The 20700-nt window shown below is 40.4% G+C and overlaps 1 protein-coding gene across 2 annotated transcripts in view; it reads right to left on the bottom strand.

The window, feature by feature from the left end:
* DLG5 (discs large MAGUK scaffold protein 5) overlaps positions 1 to 20700 on the bottom strand; it is a 158207-nt gene that overhangs the window by 80968 nt on the left and 56539 nt on the right. For both annotated transcript variants that reach the window (XM_042459194.1, XM_042459193.1), the window contains exons 2-3: positions 8267 to 8335; positions 745 to 913 (exon numbers count right to left, since the gene is read on the bottom strand). In XM_042459194.1, coding sequence (XP_042315128.1) covers positions 745 to 913; positions 8267 to 8335 — 238 coding nt within the window. The remainder of the gene's footprint in view (positions 1 to 744; positions 914 to 8266; positions 8336 to 20700) is intronic.

Here is a 20700-nt window from a genome sequence, read left to right on the forward strand (position 1 = left end):
TCTAAGGTAAGTCTTTATTTTATAATTTTATAATTTTTATATTTATTTATAAAGTAGTTATTTATTTTAGCTCTGCCCCTTTCCAGTTTCACTGGCAACTTAGGTTTGTCCTAAGTGGCCATAACCAAGGAATCAGCACACAGTTTTTTTCAGCTTCTAATGTTGCAGCAGCCTACCTACACCAATTCACCAGTCAAAGGAGCAAGCTGAAGCTTCTGTGATATGTAGTTATTTCTGTTTATTTTATTTTCATCTTGCCCCACTTTTAATTGGACCTGACTTTTATATATTAGAACTCTTCATTTTATCTGGAAAAAGAACTGTGTGTGTTAAGTGAGGGACAGAGTGATTGCCCTAAATCACCCCTGTGCATTTCATGGTTGAATGGGAATTTGAACTTAGGATTCCTTGGATCAAATCCAACACTTTATCCACAACACCAACTTAATTAATTGGTTTTACAACACCATTGATAGTACGTTCTTGTTGTTTTTTGCTGGGGGAGTCTCCAAAAATAATTCTTCCTTTACCTTTCCAATATGCTGATATTCATACTATGTGCAAAAATACACAAACACACAAAAGAGATATCTATGTGTCTATCATATAAAAAGCAAACTGACATGTTTGAGAAATTAAGTAACTGTAGTCTTGAAAAGGGATAAAGTTACATGAAAACCTGGGCACAAGCAAACTTGTATTACATAAGGAAACAGACTATGACATAGATTTGTGCTCTTTCACCTGCAGTCATCAAAGGTGGACCCAGGAGAAGAGAGTGCAAGACGCTTCCGCAATTCATCCCGCTCACGGGTAACTTGACGGAGCTGAAACAAAATGGTCTCCAGTTTCTCATTCATCTGCCTTACATCCACAACTGTGGGTGGTGGTGATGATGGTTTACCTGTTGTACCTGTTGACAGTTAAACAAAAATGAAGTTCAAAGGCTTGGAAAACACAATACCTTCCTCAACAAAGGTGGCAATGTGAAGATCATACCATTTGAGCATGTTTCTGAGAAAAGGAATTATACATTCTTCATCTCGTAAATAGACCCATATATGTGGACTTTCCCTAGTAAACATGTTTGAGATGCTTACCAACATGCTCACCCACACTCCCTTGCCAAACCCAGAATTTGATGTCAAAACTCACAATATCTTGGGAATTACAATTTTTGAACAACAAGGCAAGCCTTTAGCTTATATGGATGTACAAAATAGTCTGGACACTCAGTGTTTTCTATTGATCTATTAAATACCACCAGCAGGGAGAGAGTCTGCAAGGATAGGGTAAGTGGACCAGTACTGGAGCCCCTTGGATCATAGATTGGCAGTGCAATTCAGAAAAGCACAAAACAAAAAAGTTTGTTTTGACTCAACATGGGACAGGAACATGAAGGCCTAGAAAATGTAAATTTTCAAACAACTACTTCCAGAGCCTCAAGCCCCCCATCAGTGGTCATGCCACCTAGGAGATTCTTGTAGTTATAGTCCAACAACGTAATTTTTAGAAGCTCCGGTTATTTTTCCCTTACTACAAATTTTATGTTTAAGATTAGGCTAGCACATTATGTAGCAGTAAAGCTAATTTACCAGAGTGGTACATCCAAGAGGGAGTCACAGCCAACTGTGGCCTTCTGACAATTGTTGCCATATGACACACGATATTTGTAAACACTTGTTTTCTACAGTCACATTTTTATGTGCTATTCCTTTCTTACATTCACTTTTTCAGTTTTTATGCATGCATGTTTTGTTTTGTTTTTTAAAAAAACATGAAATAGATATTTAGGTGCCTAACTGTTGGATTCTCTTCCCTGCAACATGAACTCTCACAGATTTTATTTATAGGACTAAACACAGATAGCTTAAACATTGTGAAACAGTCTGAAATCAAAATAGTAACAGGTTAAGTGGGATGTGTGTGTGTGGATCTCTGGAGCCAATGGGATTCAATTTCTGTCTTTTATGTGGCAGGAAATTCTGAAAGGAGTTCTACAACTCTCCTATTCATGAACCCCACCCCAAAGCCAGCCCTCCAGCTTCTCTTTGCTCAGTTTAATAAGATACCTATATTTTCCCAACACCACAAAAGGTTTCCTAGCATTATCAAGTATAACTTGGCATATGCTTCAAATAGCCCTCGAGCTTATTGAGGGAAGAGGGGGGATCTGCAAAGCTCATCCCTCCCTTACTGAGGACATTTCTAGCAGAATGCTAAAGGGCTTTTTATTTAATCTGACAGTTCACTTCAATGTTAAGGAAGTGACCTGGGCTTCAAGCTCCATCTTCTTTTTTCCACCTGACTGACTGCTTCATGCCACAACATTTCCATTCTTCATTCTAACCAATAAAGTTCCTTCCAACATGCTCAGGCCTGGAGACCAGAGTTCTGTTTTCTAAATTATCCCCCACCTTTTTGTAACACGCTTCCTTTCAGACAAACTGGATTTGTCATAACATATTTATTACAACTGCCGCCAAGTGCAGCTTATTTGTCAGCTTAAATAAGTGCTTCACAGCTCACTTTTTGTTTCCACACTTAGCCCTGAGAACCAATCATTATGTGGGCCACCTTTCTGGCTTGCCTCCAGGTAGCTAGTTTCTGTTTTAGCCACTGGAGTGTTCTTGCTATGCTAAAAAAGACATATCTTGTGAACGTAATTTTGGACGCAATGTACCACACACTCAAAACTCAGTTCTAAAACATGAACTTTGGGAATAGGAAAGCAAGAGTCATTGCAGTAATTGAGCAGGTGATAAATAACAGGATGAAGTTGTAACTAGGAAAGATAGATTTGATGCTGCTGGGGAGGCCCAATGCATTAAGAAATGGTGATATATCTATAACCAGGCACTAAAATATCCAGAATCCTCTAGTCAGCGTGGCCTTGGGCAAGCTGGCTAAGGAGAGGATCTACTCCAAAAAAGTAACTTGTCCAGGCTCTGCTGTAGGGACAGATGTGCAGTTTAAGGGATTAAATGGCTCAGCCTAGCTTGCATTGTTTTTGGGAATCAGATGGCAGCATGGCCAGAGGTGCTTTTAATCCATTACAGCTGTATGCCATCTTGAACTTTAAAGTGTTGCTAGAGAATGAAAGTTTTCAACAAATAAGCACTGCAAACCTGGGGAGGCATGTGGGATTTTTGGCTTCTGTTTGTTTTGTTTTGCTTTGCTTTGTTTTGTTTGTTTACGTCTTTCGTAAAGCATGGCTTGTTGTGTTTTCTAGAGACAGCAGTCCTTAGTTAATAACTCATGTTTTCAAGCTGGTTTGTTTGAAACAACCCACAATTGGCCTTTACCACAGTGTGTCGATACAGACAGCACATCTGGTTGTGGTCTAAGCTTCTGAAAGCCTCACAGCTGTGCTTCAGGGGCAGAAGAAAAGAGGAGTATGGGCAGCTAAAGCTTAACAAAGCTTGTTTTGGTTATACTAAGGCCTGTTACAGACTGCCAAAATAAAGCTGCTTCAGGTCTCTTTGGAGGTGTGCTGTTTAAATGATGCATGCATCCTAAGAATTCGGAAGCTGCACCAAAGCTGCACTCCAGTGCTTAGGAATGGAGTGTGGCTTTGGTACGACCTCCGGACTCGTAGGACCCATGCATCATTTAAATAGCATACCTCCAAAGAGACCAGCTTTATTTTGGCAGTCTGTAACAGGCCTAAGCTATGTTTTGGTGCAACATCCAACTGTGGTCAACAATTCAAGATGGACCTAGATAATTGCCATTTGTGAACTGTCAGTATTGTATTAGTTTTTAAGTGTTTATGTGTGTAAGTTTGCAAACAAAATATATTTCTCACTTTCTTCCCCCATGTGCAGAGATATCCAGGTATATGTGTGGCAGGGCAGAAACATTAAAAACTACTGCTTTTTTAAAATTACAGATTCTACTGGCATTAAAAGGAAGGATCTACAAAATCTCTTCCCAAAAATAAAACATGGGAGAGCTATTATAGCTGAGACAGGTATTGAATAGAGAAAATTGGTACTGTGCCTGGTAAATTAGAGATTATCAGAATGGTGAACCTATTTCTCACTGGCAGGAAGTAAAAGTAATCATAGGTTATATGAAACAATGCACTGCAGAGTGTTATGGAGAAAGGCTGGACATTTTAAAGAAAATAAACTATGCTGCGAAGAATGGAAAGAAAACAGTATGATTCTTGAGAAAGCCAGAATGGCATAGTGGTTTGAGTGCTGGGCTATGACTCTAGAGACCAGGGTTCATATCTCAGCTTGGCTATGGAAATCCACTGGGTGACCTTGGGCATGTCACATGCTCTCAGCCTCGAGGAAGACAATGGCAAACCTCCTCTGAACGGATCTTGCCAAGAAAACCCCATAATAAATTCACCTTAAGATTGCCATTAGTCAGAAACAACTTCAAGGCAAATAACAAGTTGAGCTGTAGATGAGTTTAGTCTGACACGCTACTGTAATGATGATTGTGAAAGTCCTGGCATCCTGTAACTTAAATACCAATGTGGCTCGTGTATATGTAATACAGAAGCCACAGCTGCAAAAAAGATTACAAAGAGAGAGTTAAATAAAACTGCCATAAATTGCCATGTAGATGCAAAGTATTAATCAGATGTTATGAAGATATTGTATAAGTTTATTAATATCCAGGAAAGATGTGCCTTTTTCCTTTTGTCCTTTTTATCAGCTAACTATTTTAACTGCACACTAAATGTTGGGACGTTTTTGTCCTTTATATTCTGTGCCTTTTGTTTTAATTGTTTTATGCTTTATGATAAGCTCGTTTTGTCATGGCCTTTGGCTAGTATAATAAATGTTAACTTGGCTTGACTAAGGCGCGTTACAGACACGTTGAAGGGGCGTGCTAGGGTTAGGAAGGGGTGTATTAGGGTTGAGAAGGGGTGTCAATTCCTGATGCCCCTCAACCCTAGTACAGACCAAGTCCGTACAAAATAGCGGCGCCCATCCACACGGGGGCTGCCATCTTGACGTAGCGGACGCATTGCGTCCACACGTCGCATGGCACAAATGACGCCATGAGTGTGCCATTGCCGCAGAGAGAAGCGCCATTTTGGGGCTTCTTTTTGCAGCGCGGAGAAGCCGCGCAGTTTGTATGCTGGGGCTCCTCCATGCTGCAAATGGCAGCAGTGGCAGACCACCCGTTTTGGGCGGTCTGTAATGCGCCCAAGTTAAAGAACCAATGTGGTTTGTGTATATGTACTACAGAAGGTGATGAACTTGAAGTTTAGAAAGAGATTTTTAGGCTACCAGTCCTCTAGTCTAACAAGCAGACTAGATATAATGTAACAGATATATTTCATAGCCCGAGTGTGGTAAAAAAAAATAGCTGCATATATTTTACACAAAAGTAACTTGCATATTATTCATGGGGACTGATTCCTTCTCAGTCAGAGGAGGGTATCACCAGACAAAGATGTCCTTCCTATCATTGTCATATGTGGACAATAATGGAAAATGAAAAAATGATGGAGAGGTAAGGGCAATGTGGCCACTGTTGATTTTGGTAATCAATAATAGCCCCGTTTGGGCATTACTGAAATTTTGTTATCTTCTTCCAAGTTGACTAAGGTCAATCCAATTCTAGGATTTTCCCAGCAAATTTTATTCAGAGGTTTATAATTTCCTTCCTCTAAGGTAAGAGAGTGTGATTTACCCAAAGTCATCGAGTTAGTTTCCATGGGTGAGTGAAAGTTCAAAACTGTATCTCATGGAGTTCAAGCCCAGCACTGAAACCACTACACCGCATTGACTCCCTTTTTATTACTGGAACTACTTACCAGTAAATTAAAATGCAACCAGGGACCAGGGCTCTATAGTCCTACCTCAGATTTACCTTTTAGCTTCTCTCCCACAAATCCTCAGCATTCACATGTATAGCTGGGATATCAGTGCTATGTCTCCACTGTACATGTGGATGCTGGGGCTGGTTACTGACTATGTGTCACACTGTGGGTGGGCCCCAGTTCCCAATGGGTTTTATTTACATAGCTTCAGTAATTCTGGGGGAAAGCTAATGACCTCTGCCTGTTAACAGTTCTTTAGTGCCTTGTGCAACAAAGGCAAATATTTCTAGAAGAGAATGGCAGCTGGAACGTCTGGAGAAGCCAGTTTTTTAAAAAAATGCTCCTGAATCTGCCAGCTTGAACTGAAGATATGAGAAATAGCAGCTGCAGTTTTGGGTAAAACAGCCCCATCTTGTGGAAGGAACAACATTCAGATGTCTGACAGACACTTCCAAACCAGGGTCACAAGACCTGTTGTGGCTCCAAATTCCAGGGAGCTTCCCCTACCTTTTGCTATCAAGATACTGAAATTAAACTGGGAACTCCACTCCCAGCAACACTAAAGTCTGTTATTAATAAGCATGAGAACATATAAGCTCAAAAAACAGGATTCTTAGGCATGATCATATTTCTCGGAAAGACTGAAAGCTTTCAAGGACACTAGGCTGCTCTTATCTTCTGTTTGAGGAATCCCATGGTTCCTCAAAACACAATTTCAAACTAGTGTGTGAAATGCCAAAGTTCTACCTGTGTCCCAGACTGAAGAATAGACACATGACTGAGACGGGTCAAACATAACACTAAAGAAGGTATATGAATAAACATTCGGGGAATCTTGACCTCATGCTCTCTCTTACTCCGCCTCTCTTTCATCATTCACAGTTGATTTTTTCCTTCTTATCCCAGATTGAAAAAAAAATCAGTTTCTTGTCAAGCAAGCAAATTATGGTTCGTCTAAATTCAGAAATAGAGGGAAGGAATTGTCATATGTCAGGAGAGGAGTACAGTACATGGTCTGAGGTTCTCTGAATACTTGTTCACATATTTTGCAGGGTAAAGAGCACTTGTCACTGCAGAAAAATAGTCTTCACCTCAGTCTCCCAACCATAAGCCTGAATATAAGGAGGTATAAAAATGCAACAAACAAGGAGAAGCCACTGCTATATCTGAGAGTTCTCAGGCCACAACGCCCACTTCCCTCAAAGTCTTCATGTCCAACAAATCATAGAATCATATAGTTGGAAGAAACCACATGGCCATCCAGTCCAACCCCCTGCCATGCAGGAACTCTGCCTGACAGATAGCTACCCAGCCTATTTAAAGTCCTCCAAGGAGGGAGACTCCACCACTCTCCGAGGGAGTGTGTTCCCCTGTCGAACAGCTCTTACTGTCAGGAAGTTCTTCCTAACGTTGAGGTGGAATCTCTTTTCCTGTAGCTTGCATCCATTGTTCTGGGTCCTATTCTCTGGAGCAGCAGAAAACAAGCTTGCTCCCTCCTCAATATGACACCCCTTCATATATTTAAACAGGGCAATCATATCACCTCTTCGCCTTCTCTTCTCCAGGCTAAACATCCCCAGCTCCCTAAGTCATTCCTCATAGTCCAACTGATGCCACCTCCCCTCCCTGGGTAGCTAAAAAGTCCTGATTAACATTCCCCTCCCTTCCACTTACTAAAAGTCACATCACAGACAGTGGAGGACTGTTCCCCCCCCCCCACCTGCTTCCAAAATTAAGACCAGGAGAGGGGAAATTGGACTGGTGTTGCTTTATAGCCTACTTCTCAAATAGTTACTGTAGAGAAAAATAGGAGGCTCAGAGAAGCTGACCTCTGCCATGACTCAAACAGACAGGAAAGCATGGAGATGAACGAGGCTCAGAGAAAGCTTTATTTGAACCGCTCCACCTGCTCCAATGGTCTCATGATAGCTTCATGCTTTTTCAATCACTCCTCCCCCATGCTCCCGTTTGTTAGCCCTATCTTGTTCCAATGGCTTGGACAGTCAACTTTGACTAAAAACAGGTGGCCAAAGACATTCTTCACAATATATGACCTGTCTGGAATTATCAGATGACTAGCACAATTACAAAACACATGGGCCATCCCTAGCTACAAAAAAATAAGTACAGCCAGCTCTCCTTATCCACAGATTTTTTTTATCCATGGATTCAAGCACCCACAGCTTGAAAATGTTCAAAAAAATTATAAGTTCCAAATAGCAAACCTTGATTTTCCATTTTATATAAACACCATTTTCCTTTTCCATTGTATTTAATGGGACCTGAGCATCCATGGATTTTGTTATCCACAGGGGTTCCTGAAACCAAACCCCAGTGGATAATAATGGCCCACTGTACATCAACAGAGAATTCTGGACATTTGTATTTGCATATAGTATGAATAAAAATATTATGTTAATGTTGAATTATTGTAACTCAGACAACCAATACCCACAAACCCAAGGCATTTCTTACCAGTACTGCTAAGAGAACTGCTGCTTTCAGAATCTGATGGCATTATGGACAGTACACTGTAGGTAGACCCTGCAAAAAGGAGATAAAAAATGACTTGTTTAATCTCTAATCATCATTAATCTGCAAGATGCAACAGAAACTCTTCCCTCATTGCCCCAAATTCTCTGCTTGTAAACAGCCAGTTACTTAGTTGCCTATGGCAAATAGCAATATTGTCCAGGCAGGGAAACTTAACAGAAACAAGACTTAGGCTTTTACATGCCTCTTCAGCACATTTAAATTTAGTGGAACTGCCATCCAGTATACATCCATCCTTTTGTCCTTTTTCATGCCCAAGTAATCTATCCTAACTCTTCTCACAGAACACTGGAAAGGGGAACCCATGAATGCATTTTTACTTTTTCAATCCAGATTATGCTGCACTTGTCCATAAGGGAAAAGGAAATCATATGGACTTTAAAGGAATTTCAAAAAGAGGACAATTTCCCCAGGAGGCAATTTTCCCCCATTCCTTCCTCCAAGACAAAGCACTGCTCTGGAGTGTCATTTCCCTGCCTGTAGCTCCCATTTTCTCTCATTAGGTTACTGTGACTGTTCCTATTGCTTTCCATTCATGCTGACATGCAGACTGTAAACTGGTTAGTGGCCTAGCTCCATGGTCTCCTTTCCATCATCTCAAGATAAATGCCTTTGCACTGTCCAAGGGCAGAGAGGGAGTAGCCCCCTTAATCACAGTTCAGACTGCTGCCTGAAATGACCCACAGACTGGAAGCGTAATACCAACCGTTAAAAATGTTTTTCTTTTCTCATTAAAGCTGCCAAATCACAGCCACAGGCAGCAGGCAGTTCAATGTTGGCAGATTTCAGCACAAGCAGCTGGTGCCACAAAATGAAAAGGGGGGCAATGCTTATGGGAGATCAATTGGCAGCAGGGGGATGAAGGTTTGGAAACATAAGGGAAGAGATTAACACACAAATCTGAAAGCAATCAAATGAAAGGTCTTCTCTCCTTCTGTCACATTAAACTCAATCTGACGTACAGCAAAAGACCTCAACAGCACTGATCACATTAAATATCTAGCACAAAGACAGGGCCAAATATTTATCCATCACTCCAACGTCTGACCAATTCTTTAACAGAAACACCAAACGAGGCAATGACTGTAACCTTCCCACATGCCAACAAGCAAGAATTATGCAAAGTGTAGTGATTTTAGCATTGGACTATGACTCTGGAGACCAGGATTTGAATTCTCACTTGGCCATGGAAACCCAGTTGGGCACATCACTCTCTCTCAGTCTGAGAAAAAGGCAAAGACAAATCCACTCCAAACAAATTTTGCCACGAAAACCCCATGAAAACTTTCATTTAGGAACACCCTAAGTTGGAAACAACTTGAAGGCATGCAACAAAAAAACACTGAATGAGGCTTAGTCAGGTTCCCCCTCCTAAGTAATTGATCCTAAGAAGGTAAAAAGAAAGGACCTAAGCAATAGGAAGCAGAAGTTATTTCAATTTTGTTTCTTTGCTGTTGTCGTTGTTGTGTGCCTTCACGTTTCTGACTTACAGAGACTCTAAGGCAAACCTCCTATGACAGGGTTTTCTTGGTAAGATTTGTTCAGAGGGGATTTTGCTTTTGCATTCCTCTGTAGCTGAGAGTGTGTGATTTGTCCAAGTTCACCCTGTGGGATTCCATTGGTGAACAGGGATTCGAACCTTGGTCTCCCAGTGTCCTCATCCAACACTTAAACCACTGCATCACACTGGCTTGTTAGCCGATGCTTTTTTTCCCTACCCAGCCAATCTTATCAACAAACTGATAGGTTTTACTGAACCTTAGCTTCCTCCGTCCTTGTAAACTCCAGTATAATTGAAATGATCCCCTAGTCAAATAGCCAACAGGTCTATCTTTAACCATTTCTCTTCAGCAAATGACAACTGATTCTAAAACGACAATCCCTAATGTAACACAATGACAACTATAGCACACCCCCAACAACCAACTTTCATGAAGTTGCTGAAAGAAACCTAAACATAAAAGGTTGCTTATTTTCATACATATTCTGATGTAATAAGCTTTCTTGCATCTGCAGATCAAAAAGTTTAGAAAGCATTAACTCTTGCCCCCTCCATATAATAAAGATCTTAACAGAGCTAATTTTGAAGATTGTATCAAGAACCACTACTATAAATCTCTCAGTTTCTCCAACTCTTTTACGATGCATGTCTTACGCTAGTGGTAACATACATGCTCAAAGTCCTGACCAACAATTTCACAATTCATTAAGGAGAACTTGTGAATCAATGATAATTAAATTCCAATTTTGTAGGTTTTGTACAAAAAACAGACAGAAAAAGAACAAATTTCATTCATACTGGATTTTTATACTTGAGACATATTTGTTCCTCTAAAGTATAGGCAGAATCTTATTCAACTGCGTTAGTTATGGTGACTTCAACAATAAGTAACTGAGTTATATGCAACATGTCATAGTTTCCTTTACTATCTAATATTTCTGAGAGTGTTCGAAAAGGTATCACTATGTTTCTATGTATTTTTCATTGTGGCTTGTGAAGAACAGCACCAGTAAATAACGTTTCCTAACTGGCTGCTGGAAATGTCCATTCTCAAATTCGGCTCTGGTGGGGTTTTCCTGCACCCTACCCCCATAAACCCTCAAATTTCTCAATAGGAAATGCTCCCCTCACCCCTCTTGACAAAGGATAAGAGGGCAGTATAATAAATGCTTACTTATCCATTTGCCAGTATATCAAACTGAAGTGAAAGTGGCTAGGCTTCCATCTGCTTTTGAGAAGCAAAGAAAATTTCATTTAATATGTCATTTAAAATCTCATTCCCTTTTCTCATCATCAGAAAAACTGCACAGGCAGCTGAACCTGCACATGGATATGCCACACTGTCTCCTCTTTCTTTACATGTGTTGCCAGATTTGTCAGAACCAGTACAATTCATTGCAGTCCCAAGTGCTAAATTCCCTCACTTTTTTCCCCTCTCTCTGAAAGAGCTGTGACTATCAAGGCAAATTTTGTGCAATACAGATGTTCATTCACAAGTGCAAATGCAGTTTGACATATGTGCTAGTTTCACATTAATGTTTTACTGCTCCTTACCTTCAGGAATAATTCTAACGAACAAATGCTGTTTTGTGTTCCTACTGCTCTGAAAAAATGGGAGTTGCAGTTGCCTTTTAATGACAGAAAGTACTGGAGATGTTGGGTATTTCTGCATATCAAATATACACAATGAGCAGAAAGAAGCAATCTGCTAAAGGTGACACAACTGCACATCACCAAAGGGGGACATAGTCCACCACTCAACAGTGTAGCTGTGAGAAGCAATGCATCCAGCCAGTTGCTTCATTTGGGTTCCAGCCACTGTCAGGCACATCACTACTAGTTAATAATACTCCATGTATTAATAAATGAAGACACAACTGGATTTGGGCCACACCACATCATACTTCTATAAACAGACACTGGGTGGAGGGTCTGAGGATATTCAGACTCTGTTTGGATGGCAAGTCTTCAATGGTACCAAAAAGTGCAAGTTGCACTTGAAAAATGATCACACATATGCATGTAGTATGTACAAACTCCAAATCTGTGGGAACCAGAATTCAGCGATTGGGGAATATCTAGATAAGGAAGAACTGGAGCAGGACCATAGCTTCATGACCAGGAGAAGCAGAGATATGAAGGCCCAGAAAATAAAACTGGAGGTGGGTGGGTTCTTTCTTTCTATTTTTTAAAGCCTTTTGAAAATTGTTTATGGAATATTTTTAGAATCAATAAAATATTTAAGACAAGCTATTCATATAATTAAACCATCCTCAATTATTTATAAAAGCTATGTAACTTGAAGATTTTTATATGTAAGACAATGTATAGCATCTCATATCATTGCAATTCTTGGTGTCCTTTTCTCAGTTTATTATGGGAATTAGTGCTTTCTGTCTGCTTGACACTATGGAAGACTAGTGGAGACAAAACTATTTTCTTGGTTTTACTAATGTTGATGGTTTCTTCTAGTTTATTATTTTGGTTTGGCTTTTTGTCACCTCCTTATAATCTGGAAAAACCAAAGAGGTTTCTAACTAATTTAGGGGTTCCTTACAGTACAGAACCATGCACTTCAATTTTTAATTACATTCTGGAAAAGGACCTATACTTTTAATATGTCATGTACAATACTAGTTGTACTGTGCCAAATTACACATAATGCATTTTATAGACATAATGTGGCAAAGTGACTTTCAATCTTAAGGGGGTATTAATACTGTATTTTTTCAATTTTACCAAATAAGTTCTTTTCCCCGCTGAAAAGAAAACAAGAAAACATGTACCCTTTCCCCTTACATGGATGCAAAATTTCCAGAAAATTACATCTATTTGGGGCAAGAAGTATAAATGGTTTCCCTAAGTGTGGCCTGCCACCGCTTTGTGGGTCAAGCCCAGAACAACACTCCTGTCCTGCCAGTCCAATGCCAGTTATACATCTAAGATGGAAAATTACTGTAATGGCTACACCTATACATACATCTAAAACATGTAAGACTACATTGAAAACATAAAGACATGGCACAGGTAGAGCGAAATTCACCAAACATAACAGAAGTTTCTTGTGAAATTACCATAAATGTTATTTATATGCATTTGCACGGGATGTGTGGAACTGGATGTTTACCAAAAGTATATCAAAGCATATGTAAAAATTTTCAGCAGGCTCCTAATTAAAGTATGCCCTGCAGGGCAATGTTTAAGAGCAATATATCCCCTTTTTGAAAATATCAAGATTAAAAGAAATACCACTGAAGGCAACTCTTATCCAGTTCCTGATAAATTTCATGTGTACAGTATTTCTATTTTTGCAAGGTAAGTACCGTATGCACATTTTCTTATCTTATGAAAAAATATCCCCTCTAAAGGTTTCTAAAGCATTTCACATAGAGACACCTGACAAAACACAGCCAAAAAAATAATAATAATTCAAAATTGAGTTTACTTACAAAGACAAGTGATTGATGAAGCTCTATCATCTCTCTTTAAGATCTGGGGAAACAGAACCTTCCAGAAACCACACTAAATAGCATTATTCACCACATATTGTGTGGTTGGGGGGGGCATAATTCATTTTGGCAGTTTGGCTCAAAGGTTACATACTGAAAGCCAAAGAAATAAATGGAGAAGAAGAAAGGAGTCTCACAATACATTGGAGTAAGGATAAGAGAGGTGGAATTAGAGGTTGAAGGAGGAATTATTCTTTTCTGGTAAAGCTGAGAAAAACACAAGGCTTTGCCCATCACCTTTCCTTTCACAGATAAGGAATGTTGTCTTCCCAGTTCATAAGATTAACGCACTAGATATCTTCTGAAAAACCAGGATTTATCAGAGGAAACCCAGCTGTAACTGTACAACATCCCGCATCACTGCTTTGTTAGATGACAGTGGTCACATAGCAACCACTGTCAGTTTAAAAACTGACCATGGTTCTGGGAAAGAGAGCATTCCCCAAGGCTACAAAAGGATGGCTGCCTCATCAGTATTTACACACAGCCAGCAGATGTTATGTAATCTGGTACATCAGTAAGGGCTAGCAGTGCCCTATGGAGAAAATGTATACGTGGCCATTATGTACAATTTTACATTGATTTTTACAGCAAGAGAGGGGGAAGATATTTCTTCCCTAAAGCAAAGGGCTTTGAGCTTAGGAAAACTGACATGCTTCTAACTTTAGTAAAGCAATATAGCCATTTGCGCTAGGTATATGACTTCTCTGGATACCAAAGACTGCTCTGGATACATATTCCTTAACAGCCCACTAGCTGTTGTTAAAGGAAAAAAGCTCATGCTCATCCAGTTTAACAACAGTAGACCTAGAGATGTGAAAGCCCTGGGGGAAAACATCTAAACCCCAAGCTTTTTCATTTTTCCTCTAGGCCTTTTACCAATGGACTAGGACAACTCCATTTGAAACCAAAAGTAAAAAAATAAATAAAAAGGAAATTCAAATTGTAAATATTATCTGAAGGAATTGTACTTTATATACACCAAACGTAATGGTTTTACACCAAATGATATTATACATAATACTCTTTATGATCCTAAAGTACCAAAGTGAGTTTCGGTCTGTAAAAGGTGTAAACCTACATTTCTGAAAAACAGTAGAAGAGAGAGAATATATTCTGTCCAGAAATGGGTTGTTCTGCCATCCTATCATGTAATTTTTCTCTTCCTAATGCCTGAAGGGGTATTTTTGTCCTAATATGTCATTTTTGAGAGACAGTGTGATGTAGTAGTTTGGGTGCTGGAGTAGGACTCTGAAAGACCAGGGTTCAAACCCCCACTCAGCCATGGAAACCAACTAGATGACTTTTGGCAAATTACACTCAGCTTCAGAGGAAGGCCAAGGCAAACCTCCTCTGAAGAAATCTTGCCAAAAAAAAAAAACCATGATAGGTTCGCCTTACAGGCACAATAAGTCAAAAAGGACTTGAAGGCACACAATAACACCTGTTGCTGCTGCAGTCACTCTCCATCTTACCTGCTTCCTGACTTCCCTAATTTTGCTTCCCATGAAACTCATTGTGTCTACAAATAACCTTGGTTGCTTCATAAGGCTACTGAGTGTATCTAAGAAGTCAGTGATGGGAGAACTGCAAATAAAAATGTCAGCACTATCTCTAGGCCAAGTTTATCATTTGAAATCACAAGACACAGCCATTTTCCTAAACCTATGCAAGCCTTTGACTGGTCAGTCTTGGATGAGAGACCACCTGGGAAGTAAAACGTACACTACAAGCAGTTCCATTTAAAAAGAAAGGACTCACTGTTGACCCTTACGATAAGGTTTGGAACTGGAATGGGGATAATGACAACTTTCGCTGCAACCACACTGCAGAAATAATTCAGTTTGACACCTCTTTAACTGCCTTGGCTCAATGCTATGGAATTCTGGGAATTCTCAGATTGTCTGATAGGGAAGGCTTTCACAAAACTATCATCTCCAAAATTCCATAGCACTGAGCCATAGCAGTAGAAGTGGTGTCAAACAGGATTATTTCTGCAGTATGGATGCAGCCCCAGTTTCATCCCTCATGCCACCCCAATTGGCTCACAGGTTCTCCTTCTTGCACCACCTGCATTTCTTTCTGCATACAGCAGAGAAGGTGTGGAAAGGATTTCCACAGGGCTGCTTTTCAAGTGGATGCAACTGGGAAGGTAAGTCTTGATCTGATGGCACTTTGGCTCCAGGGAGAGGCTTTTTTCACCCCAATCATAGTATGGGGAAATTTTGTGAATATGTCATTGTGGATGCCTATGAGAAGGAGGCACACGTGTTTATGAGACCACTTTCCCTCTGGTTCCACCCAACATCACCATGCATTCTCCAGAAGATCAACCATTAAGGGAAAGCACCCCTGAGGTTGAAAACGATTCATCAACCATGTTTTAGGAGATTTAAGAATAATTATATTTGCAGGGGGCATTGCCAACCAAAGGAATGCAACAGTTCTATTTATATGAACATGATCTATAACAGATCAACTTAAGCAGCAGTAGCACTGCTAGGGGTTGCAAAACATTAAAAATCCTCAATGATGCATTCTCTGGTGCGTTAACTCATGGCAAGGCTGTTTATTCCAGCATTTCCTTTACAATGCCTGTGGGACAAACAAACTGAAAAGATGTTATGAAAGGTCATCAGAGGTTTTTCTGCTACTTCTGTGACAGTGCAGTTCGAGAGAAATGGGCCATTTTCTATGCAAAAGATTAAAAGTACACAAATCTAGCATCAAACAGGCAATATTCAAAACCTAGAGGGAGAGCATTCCCATCTCCCAGTGCACTCTGACTTCATGGTGGCTATCCATAAAAAAGTTACTTATCATACAATATATAGTCCTCCCTCCATTTTCATGGACTTCAAGCCTGTGTTCTCAGTCCTTCACGGACCAGCAAGCGGGGAAGGTTAAAATGATGTGTGCACCCCTACACGCATGGGAATACACAGCCATTCAAGCCAATCAGGCTTGAATATGTGCAAATTTCCATTTTTGCAAGGGGGTCCAGAATGGATCACTCTTGAAAATGGAGGGATGACTGTACGTTAATCAGCTCACCTTTGCACCTGCCCATATTACCATCCAACCTTTATTTTATTACCAATTTTCTCCATGTGAAATTTTTGCACCTTCTAGTTCACTCACATTTGGGAATAAGAGATCAATGGCACTATTCTAAGTATCAGATGGTGCCACAATTTGCAAACAAATTCATGGTTGACGTGGAACCATGATTCCTCAGTTCCTGTACTGAAAAACTTCTCCTCTTCCTCAGATACACCGTGACATCTTTATTATTTAGACTCACACAAAGGAAACACTTGTGAATTTCCACCAGAATTTCAACAAGTTTTACCTTACCATCACCCTCATCAGAGAACGGTCCACACAACAGATTCACTTTCTGATTGCAGATGAACTACATAATGGATACATAAGCACCATATTGTATGAAGGGATTGTGTGGCCCGGTAAATGTTCTTGAAGTGCAATTTGCAATATCAACATTGGTGATGCTAGCTAGGGTGACGGGAGCACAAAATGTTGAGACCACGTGGTTTGCATGTCTGTCATAGCAAAAACCCACTGATCACCAGAAATACTTACATACTTCCAGCTTACACTCAAAACATACTTCAAAATCTATTATCTGATTAAGCTCATTGGTACAACTACACCCATGAGACAGGGTCTCCAACTCATGATTTACAAAAGAACTACAAAAGAGGGAAGGGAGTAGGCGATGAAAACTGACAAGGCAAAACTGGTACATAGAAACAATTTACCACAACACCAACCTCCAACAGAAAAATGCCAAAATACAACTACAGTCGCCCCTCCTTTTTCAAAGGGGATCCATTCCATACCCCCTTGTGAAAATGGAGTTTCGCCTATATTCTATCAATAAGCACATGAAGACTTGTTTCTTCTTTTCCTTGCTTTCCAGTATAAGAAGTGGCAGTACACACATAGAGTACCTGTGCATAGATATCTGATGGCTAAATACTGTGTTCTATCAATGTATCTAAGGAAGGGGAAGGTAAGTTCATGGGGAAATCAATCTGCTAGTTATAAAACAGATGCAAGACTCCCCCCACCTTCCAGTTTTCTAAATGAAGCTAACTAAACATGGTTGCTCTTTCAAAAACCACCTGCTGGAGTATCACTATTCAAAGTGGTGACCCACTGACTGGTGCTAGTCCATAAGCCATCAGCTGTCACTCTCTGGAGAGCTTCCAGGGAAGAAAGAAATATCTGTAGCCAATGGACACAAATGTTCTACTGATCCATAGCACACTAGGACTAAAAAGCCTTTTCTGCACTAGATATGGATTAATCTGTTTATAGTTTTCTTGGAGGGTTTATCAGCTCTGAATAATGACTAAAAGATCATGGTTAAGATCAAAACTTGCCAATTCTTTTTGCATTTTCATTCCTACATACTGCATCTCATGTCCCGACTCTGCATGCATAACAATGAACTAGAGTTAAACTCCAGGTATGTGATGGAATAAACTGGAGTCCATAAATGTTTATGCAAATAGAAAGTAATCATGTTTAAAGTGCCCCAAGACTCTTTGATATCTGTGCAGTTCTTCTGCATGTGTCTAAGATCTAGTAAGAATTTCTATGTCAATAGTGGCCCACTTGCATGCTATGCCAAAATGAAGGTTCCCATCCTCTATCTATCTATCTATCTATCTATCTATCTATCTATCTATCTATCTATCTATTTAATTTATATCCTGGTTTTCTCTTAAAATGGGATTACATGTTGATGTTACGATGCATAACAAGCAGCCAATATTTCAAAATGTGAGAAATGGAAGAGACAACTATGTGTATTTTGAAGGTACGCTTCAAAGTTTCCCATTACACTTACCAGGAAAAACCATTCTGCTTTAGTAGCTTTTGCACCAGGAAGGAAACATGACTACAGTCACAAATATATCTGCCATACAGATTACTTTTGCTGGGAAAAAGAGGGGGAGGGTAAAACCACCTGGTCCTGCTCCAAATCTTTAGGCACTGATAGGTTCTTTACAAAAGAATGAATATGCTATTTGCCTATGGACAGGAGTGGGGGAAATGTGGCCTATTCCCCTGGCACACAGCCTCTAAACTGGAATAGCCATAATTATACCTTGTCAGTTCAGACAGAACACTAAACCATGGGTAAGCTTTCATAACAATGGATTGGCATGATGTATGAATCAGAAAATGGGAAACAAGGATATAATGAGTTAAAAGGAAGCTACTTCCATGTATTTTTAAATATTTAATTATTTAGGGACTGCAAGATTAACCTTCCTTTCCTGCTTGATGTCAAAGCTGTTTCTAACCTTTCTAACACAAAGAATTTTGCGCTCAATTTATCTGCATTGTAAATGTTGCTTGCCAGCCATGCACTTGCAGAAGTCATTTTCTTCAAAGCTTAAAAGGGGAGGCCATGTATTATACAAGCTTTCAAAAACTATTATGTTCATTTGGTGGATAATGCTAGATAAGCCAAAGGCAAAAAGAAAAGAGGGGAGGGGAGCAAATCACTATTTAAAAAAAAAAAAAAGCTTTAGGTTTTCTATGATCCTCTAGCAAGACCACACTGTTATTAACATAAATTATAAAACCTGTTACACAAAACAAGTAGGTCACAACCTATTTTGTGAGAGTAGAAACTGTGCTCTTTTCAGGCTCTTGATTTCTTCTGACTCGAGAGTGATTTGAATATATGCCACTTTCACTGAAGATTCCTATGTGCAAGACACCACATAACAGATCCTTCATATCACCACACATCATCTCGAACACAACCTTTCTCTACAGAAGGCAAGTCAAGCTTCAGCTGTGAGCCTTCAAATGTGGTTTAATCAAGTGCAGATCACTCTGCATTGGCAACTCAGTGGTGTAATCCTTGCCCCTCATACAAAAGACCTTAGTCAAAATCCTAGATGGCACAACGACTTTGAGAGCAGGGGTCCTTTCATATTATGTGATTATAGCACTATGGTTCCATTTTAACTGCCATGGCCCCACCCTATAGGAATTTGCAATTCAGAGAGGAGTATTTGGAATGATCTGACTCTGAGCTCTAGAGCTTTATTAAGCTCCCAATGCCAGGATCCCACAGAATGCAGCCATGGTAATTAAAGTGGAATCATAAAGCTATATTTCATTAGTATGAAAGAGCCCCAGGTTCAGTGTAGGGGCTGGCAATTTCCCTTTGATGGATTACATGTTTCCTTTTTGATACACACACACAGTCAGCTCTCTGTATCCACAAATTCCACATCCATGGATTCAACCATCCGTGGCTTGAAAATATCCTTTCCCCCCCCAAAAAAATCCAAAAAGCAAATCTTGATTTTGCCATTTTAAATAAGGGATACTATTTTACTACCCCATTACATATAATGGCCCGTTACAAACAGGCATAAAAGTACAGACTGGGTCCGTACTAGGGTTAGGAAGGGGCATCACTTCTTGACGCCCCTAACCCTAGTACGGACCGAGTCCATACAAAATGGCGGTGCCCTATGCACACGGGCACCGCCTTGACTACGTCATGAACACGCTGCCTCTAAATAAGGGCAACGCAGTTGTGACGTAGTAGGACCGCATGAGGGCGCCTATGGCGCCCTTTCTGCGGCCCCGGAAGAAGCTCCGTTTTGGAGCTCCTTCCAGCTTTGCGTCACTGGGCACAGCCTTTACATGGCTGCACCAGTGACGCAGAGGAGAAAGGGGCCAAGCGACCCCTTTCTCCCCCTCCCCGCCGCCGCCGCGTGTCCTTGGGGCTTGAAGCCCCAAGGACACCCCTTTCCAGGCCGCGGGGAAAGTGGCCTTTTGCAGCTTCCCCGCGGCCTGGAAAGTGACGGATCGGGGCCTCAGAGGCTGCCGTTGTGGCAGCTGAGGCTCCAATCCAGCGGGGGAAGGGCCGGTTACAGGCTGCCCCAAACGGGCAGCCTGTAACGCGCCAATGGGTCTTATGCATCAACAACCTTTGGTATCCATGGGGGTCCTGGAACCAGAAGAGAAAAACATATTTGGATTTAATTTCTCACCACACCTTAATGTTAGGTGAAAACAGACCTAACGTTAGCAGAAAACACTTTAACATGGGATTTAAGATAATGGGAGGGGACACCTGATACTTACCTGCCTGAGATGATTTATTTCCCTTCATTTTTAGAATCTCACTATGTGTAAAGGTATGATGATCACAAGAACCTGTCCTCTTCTCTGGGTTTATCCTTACCCTCCACAATGAATAACCACTTGGTAATTTTAACCCACAATACTGCACCAAGAGATTACAGTATATACTCAACTATAAGTGAACCTCATGTATAGTC

This window comes from Sceloporus undulatus, chromosome 3 (genome assembly GCF_019175285.1).
Source record: "Sceloporus undulatus isolate JIND9_A2432 ecotype Alabama chromosome 3, SceUnd_v1.1, whole genome shotgun sequence".
Classification (NCBI taxonomy): Eukaryota; Metazoa; Chordata; class Lepidosauria; order Squamata; family Phrynosomatidae; genus Sceloporus; species Sceloporus undulatus.